The sequence below is a fragment of the Lytechinus pictus genome, chromosome 8 (assembly GCF_037042905.1).
Source record: "Lytechinus pictus isolate F3 Inbred chromosome 8, Lp3.0, whole genome shotgun sequence".
In the NCBI taxonomy this organism is placed as follows: Eukaryota; Metazoa; Echinodermata; class Echinoidea; order Temnopleuroida; family Toxopneustidae; genus Lytechinus; species Lytechinus pictus.
The window spans coordinates 25,610,900-25,618,248 of NC_087252.1; the positions used below are offsets into that span (position 1 = coordinate 25,610,900).

General features: G+C 37.6%; 1 protein-coding gene across 1 annotated transcript; it reads right to left on the bottom strand.

The window, feature by feature from the left end:
* Window positions 1–608: 608 nt before the first annotated feature.
* On the bottom strand, window positions 609–7,256 carry LOC135155125 (uncharacterized). Its single transcript, XM_064103852.1, has 2 exons — window positions 6,999–7,256; window positions 609–3,767 (listed from the first exon to the last, which is right to left on the bottom strand). The coding sequence occupies exons 1-2, from the start codon at window positions 7,212–7,214 to the stop codon at window positions 1,269–1,271; spliced, it is 2,715 nt and encodes a 904-aa protein (XP_063959922.1). The 5' UTR covers window positions 7,215–7,256; the 3' UTR covers window positions 609–1,268.
* Between the last annotated feature and the right edge of the window lie 93 nt (window positions 7,257–7,349).

Sequence of the window (7,349 nt, forward strand, 5' to 3'; positions counted from 1 at the left end):
TCCCTAAATGTACACCCTTATTCTCATGCGACCCCAGAAATAAAAACAATTTGAATGTTACCAGTGAATGCTTACATATATATGTTATAAATGGGCACAGCGTCATTATGTAGCCTGCTCTGTTTCAGTTTCTCCTGCAATGTATTTGCCTAATAAAGCAGTGCACAATAAAATGAGTCATAAATGTATTATACTTTTCAGAGTTGGCTGGTATAGTACTGCCCTCAATTCCAAGCATTTGCCGCCCAATGAGAAACATTAAGCAAGACATGTATATATACTACATTGTGTGAGATCAGGAATGAAAATTAGTCAACTTAAGGTCTGTTGCAGGAAGAACTGCAATAAAACACAAAGTTCTCAAAAAATCAAGCAACTTGATTAGGAAGTATGGGTATTAGGGGCTTGCGTTTGATTTTTTAGTTGCATATAAACACAATTCTTTCTGCAACAGGCTCCCGTTCAAGCAGGATTTACTGCAATGAAGAATGGATGTATAGACATTGTTCAAATCAGAAGCCTACACTGGTCATGGCACACCTTTGTTTGCCCATACAGGATCCCTTCCACAACCCGAGTGATTTTGTACACTTAATTTTTTTTTGGGGGGGGGGGGTGGTGTTGAGAAAGAGGCCTTTTAGCCCCCCCCCCCCTCCAAGATCTCGGGCATGAATAGCACGATCTCAACAAAAATTTGCATGAAAGTAGAGAATGACATAATCGACATGGTCACATATTTTATATCATACTAATTAATCAGGCTAATTTATTCATGAAATCATAATTTCTGCTCTAATTCAATAAATAATGCTAGAAAGCTAATTTTGGATGAAAATACTTAGAGCATTACTAACAGCTGTAAATGAAATATTGTGGTACCAAAATCAATATCTTACATGTATGTATTTTGTTTTTTAATTTAATTCTTTTTATTTCTCCTTTTAGAAAAAAAATTGTCGGGTCTCAAAAGTTGCGCAAGACGAGAAAGTAAAATGTCATTGAGTGGCGCGATGACAAAATTTGGTTCAAAAATTCATGAGAAAGCTGAGGGGGCAGGGGTCTGTAAAGAGAATGAAAAATTCTCCAGATTTTAAGACAGGGCCTTGTATAAATTTATTCAACGGGAGTTGACTAGCAAATCAAAATACAAATAACTCTTCCAATAACAGGGTTTATTCTAAACTAATACTTGCTCTTCAAAATCTCATACAGTATTAGCATAAATGCCATTTACCACATATGGACAAAGAAGGAAAGTGAATGGCTATCTAATCTGACTCGTATGTATTGCACAATGGGGTTACAAACATTTTCTCAGCATTAAAAATTACAACACACTTTCGCTTAACACTGTTAAGGAGAGAGCACCTTGTTTCTAAGGATTCTCTTACCTCATGAATTAATCCTCTAGAGTTAATACCTATTTGAACATCTTGAAACACTGGAGCATTTTGTTTGACAAGGGGTGTATAAACAATCAGTATAGTTTTAAGACACTGGCACATTTCATCTGGAAGACAAATGCAATCAAACTTGCACACCATTATATCCTTAATAATACCAAACAAGCCATCTTCAAATTCTACACCATAGTCAATTCTGCGAGATGAGCGTGTGTAAGATATGCAACAAAACATGCAGCGGCCAATCAAGATACGTTTATAAAACAATCCTCTCAAATTACGTATGTCATGACCCAGTAAGTTCCTGATAGCAGCAACAATACGTAAGGGAATTTGTTTATCAATAACACTCCCAAATAAAATGGCACTTCCAATTTTTACACAATGTTTAGGTAAACTTGTGGACGTCCACAACCTATCAACATATTTTTTCACTGAGAGTGGGGCATGATTAAGCGCACGCATATACTTTGGTATACTTCTCCATAAAAGAAATGATTGAGTAATTTGCTGAGGGACATACTGAGTGCCATGGAAGAATTTGAGAAGTTTACCATTGTTTGCTTCAAATGAGAAGGCAGACGCAGCCCATAGAGGTCCCCAATCTCTTACAGTATCAGGAAGATGTGTAAGCAGATGAACATTAAATGTTATGTGCTCCTTCCCATAGAGTGTTTCAACTCCAATGACAAACTTCTTTAAAGCTAATTCGGCTTGATCAATCATATCCCTTGATACATTTGACTGCAACAAAACATGGAGAGCAAACACTAATAAATACCAATGTTTCATGTATGGAACGGGCATTAATCCACTAAGAACAAAAGGTGAATAGTAAAGTAAAAAATACTTCCATTCTGAAGCTTTCCAATAGCTTCTTGTGTTAATGGAACGGGGGGCACGACTTAATTCCCTAGGTGGCTTGATACTTAGTAATTTGTTATCAAATTCTTGAACCCGATTCCCTAAATACCACGGCCTGTCATGGCTACTTGGGTCAAACCACAGGCGAACAAATTGTCTTGTAACCCCCAACAGAACGCAGTGCATGTAGTCTGCAACAAAGCCCGTTATGATATTAAAAAGGGGTAAAAACAGAAGCAGCGAGGGCCCTTTGACCCCGTTCACTGCATTGTCCGGTGTTGCTGTTGTAACATCTTCTTCCCATTGCTCTTGGGAGCGAGTTGGAGGCTCTGGATCAATATAAGGGTAACATCTCATAGTTCCTCGTCCCTTCTCAACAACTTCACCTGGGTGGAGACACCAATCGCATCCAAACATTCCATTGAATTGTTTGCAGTTTCTCAATGCAGGCCTTGCAACGGAATCACACGCAGAAGTAAGGAGAAACACCTTGGAATGCACAGTGTTGGTAGAAACTGGATCTATCCAATCAAATCCATCAGCCAACTGTTCCGATTCACTGACTAGAGGTGCAAGTAATGCGCTCATATCAGGCTTACTGAGGCCAAACCACAAACCACAAAATAAAACATGCTTGCGGCGCATATCAGCTGGTAACTCATTCACCACAATTTGAATAGGCCAAATGGAATAGTTAGATGATTTAAATACCGGAACACCATCACAATTCCACAATAAGGTGAAATCATCAGGTCCAACCTTTCCTTCTGTAATTAATTTTTGCATAGCTGCACCATCAAATATGTCATCCAATGTATCTTTCCTCACCCTTTGTTTTATCAATCTAGAGCTTGCAATATCTCTGTTTGCAAACAGGTCTTCCAGTTGTGACTGTATGGGAATGTAGAGAATAAAACTACCATTCTTCATATTTTCAGATGCACTAAATTGTACTGCACATGCTTCGTTAGGACAAGCATTAAGATTTTCATCTTTACCTATGTATGTCATACAGGTTTTACAGTAATAATGCACTTCTATAAGGTCTTTTGCCCTACAAAAACCTTTTGAAAATAGATACTTTGTGACTGGTGCTAATCCTGGTACAAACTGGTTCAACATTGTAAGGAGGTCTTGTAGGGCCTCACCTGTTAACTTGTGTCTTAAAACATATGTCAGAATCATAAGCAGAGCCTGGTCACTATCAATATTGCCTTCATTAAGTTCAACGTCTTCATCTGGATCTTCCCCTGGATCTTCACCTGCATCTCCTCCAAGGTTTCCAGGCGGACCATCATTGTATCCTGGTCCTTGATCTTCATCATGATTTCTCAGTGGATCATCTTCATCTGAATTACTTTCTTGATCTTCCCCAAGATTTCCATCTGAATCGCTTCCTAGATCTTCCCCAACATTTGCAGGCAGACCATCATCATCTATATTGTCACAAGTACTGTCTTCGGAGAAATGTTCAAGATACTCATCCGCATCACCAGATTGCTGAAAAATAAATTAAATCAATTTACATTCTACAACAATGTTAAGCAATATTCCCCATATGCAATAATTGAACATGTAGGTCTACTCTACATGTTCTTGTATCTTTATAAGTAAACAAATTCTAAATTTGAAGAACTTTGCTCTTACAGAAAGTACTCATCATAGTGAACAATATTCACTGTCTACAGCTTTTCAATTTGACTCTTGCTGTCACTATCGCTTACAATCCCAGCCATGTGTTTTTAGTGTGAGAATTATACATCTGTTGATCAAATAAACATGCAGTTCAAGTAAATTTAAATAAAGCTGACCCGATATTTCTGTAACGTCCGTAATATTTAGCATATTCTTAAAGAATAGTTGTGTTTCATTTGATGAGGAGAAAATTAGAATGCTTCAAATTTTGTATATTTAAATACAAAAGAAATAGAGAGTGGATGTCATCAGTCTCCTCATTTTATACACCGACCAGGATGTGCAAATAACTGTTTTGTGAAATTAGGCAAAACTTTGAACTATCATAACTTTTTTATTTTACACCCAATTCGATTAAATTTTCAGTGTTATGCTTGGATTTTTTTCTTCAAATAAATGTTTTGTTGGGGTGGAAGTATGTCAAACCAAGCTCAATTGTCACTACATGTATATGGAGCATTGTCGCCCATTGGATTAGTCTCCAGATTTTGAAATGTAGGGTCGTGGGTTCGAATCCCAGCCATGGAGTAATTCCCTTCAGCAAGAAAATGATCCACATTGTGCTGTACTCAATCAAGGTTAGGTAAATGGGGAACCCTGCAGGATTAATTCCTTGAATGCATAAGTGCCGTTAGCAGCTGGAGCTAAAGCCAGGGTGATATTGTAGAGCACCATTAGATAGCCAACTAGATAAATTGGCACATCATACACACTACATGTGTATACATTATCATGGATCCACAGGTAGATCTGGTAGTTACATAAATTGAACTTTGTGAAATCCTGAAATCTAATTCTAAGCTGAAAAGTGTCTGGACACACTGAAGATCGCCAACACAGATAAGCACATTTTGGACAGTGTATTATTATTGCGTTTAAAAATACCTGAAATTTGACTTTAATCCCATGCTTATTTTGCTAACTCCTCAGCAATAACACAATTTCTTCCAGAATCCTTTGCCATGTATTTTTATACATGCAAAAATAAAACACTTTAGTGGTCATTTCATTGGCCTGGCATCTATCTTTAACTTTAACAGCGCAAATGATTAAGATCCTTGTTACTCCATTACATCTTACGATTTTTTCGCCTTATTTTTACAATCTTGTTCTAATGTATCGCTCTCTGAAATTGAACTGTGGAAGTAGTATGGTACAAATTTGTTTTCGTATGCAGTACATGTAATATGCACGTCCAGTAATAGAAGAATGCGTGACTACTTAGAGTCTACGTTAGATTATCATATCTTGATTATGATAGTTATGATCATCATAACTATGAATAAAACATATGTACCATCAAATCCAAAGATTCAATCTGCAAGATATTGTGTAATTGCTGAGAAATTATATTAGAATTATATAAAAAAGAGGAGACAGAATTTGGAACTGAATATAGAGTCCTAGACTGCGTTCAGAAGCATCCATAGGTATCCATAGGTATTAAGTACGACAATACAAGGATTTGTCATTCAGGTCTTTCCTCAAGTACTTCTCAAGCAATACACGGACTTCCAGTCCCACATGTGTTTATCCGTGTTGGCAACCCTCAGCTCAGTGTGATTGTTTTTCCACCTTTAACTTAATTAAGTTAGTCTAGATCTATAATATTTCATAATTTCACAAAGACAAAGTTCAGTTTATTTAAATGTATCAGATCTTGACTAACTTCTACTTGGGTCAATCCATATCAAATCAACCAATATTGTAACCCAACCCCCTCCGATTTTCTTTAAACTCGCATCAAATGTGTCCCCAAATGTCTGACGGAAAATTCTGAAATATTTTGCCCCTAGGTCAAATAGTTGCTAAGTTTGTTACGGCCTCCCTTAGCAACCCATGCGTGGTCAAATCATCAAGTTTAAATCAAATTAGCTATTTTTTATTGACGCTGGAGCAAAGTTTGATGAAGCAGTGTTCTAATTTTATGTAAATTTGAAGAACTTTATAGTCTTAACATGGGAAGTGTATTATGGAACGGATCTGACAAGCCATTATTGCGCACAAGGTCGCCGAAAATGGTGTTAAGGGCAAGTCCAAGAAACGGTCACCATAGAAGGCAAAATTTCATCTTTAATTTAAGAAGTTATCTTTGGTGGGGTAAGCCCAAATGTTGAATTTTAAAATTTCATTTAGAAAAATTTGATAATATGCATATTTATGCTAATTTGGGGCACCTAATTTGCATAATTGGTAAAATGGACGTTACGTATTGGACAATTATAAACTCATAGAAAATGAAAACAAAACTTCTGAGATTTAGTCAAAGGTGGGACATGGACCCCCTAACATCTTATTACTTTTTGGGGAAAAAAGTTGTGTCATCTAATTAATTATGCAAATTAGGTCTTGTCCAAGGATGGAATGTCCCATAAGTAACATTTTGAGGATGTTTTTTTAAGTTATTTCTCATAATTCAATACTTGTATTGTTGCATCTCTGGGAAGTTCTAATTTATTAAGTATGAAAATATTACACCACAAAAAGTTTCAAAAATAATTTACTTTTTAATTAAAAGTTTATTAAAAAATTGTTACGTATGGGACATGTTACGTATGGGACATTTACACACAGTGTCAATGGGGAGATTTGTGTACAAAGTAATGGAGAAAAACAAATTTCAAGAGTGCTCTAAAAAAAGTGATTATTTACCCTTTCTTTAGTTTTTACCGTCGGTGAATGGGGATTATAGTAAAATGTCAGAAATTGTTGAATAAATCCCCAGAAACGACAGTTATTCCTGTCTAACTCCAGAGTCCAGGGGAGCGGGACTTTCATCAACATTTCTGTCCAACAAGTTGTCAGGCCAGACAACTTTTTAAATATTTTTTAAAGATTTTTTTTTTCTTCTTCTTTTTGATTTTGATAGGCTGACAAGCACTGTTACTATGGTAACAGTCGGATAAAACAGGACATGTCGGATAAAACGTCCGACAAGTGCTTTCATGAAACGCTCCCCTGGGCCTGGCTCCGGCCCGGCCCCTTCGCTTCGCGAGCCGGAGCTCCCTGGTCTGGGTTAGGCTTTACCATGCTTACCTCGTCCTCGGTCATGTCGGTACTACTAGTACTATCATGATCATGGTCATCCCTGCTCTGTCGTAGTTTCAGCCAGTTGTGCATGGTTTGCCTTGGAATTTTGGCATTGTCATCTCGCAGATATTGTTTGTATCTTCGCTTGCGACGCCGTTGGTTACATCCGTCATCATCATGATTAGCGTTGTCATCATCAATATTTTGCCGACGGTTCTCCATGATCACTTTTTGGTCAGTATGAAGCGGCCGGCCGAGCTGTGCGATGCGTCAACAATTTGATGCTCGCTCGATCTCGGCCGCGCCGGCCGCGCCGCGCCGGCCTCCGCATCTTAGCTGGGGGCCTTCGCTTCGCGC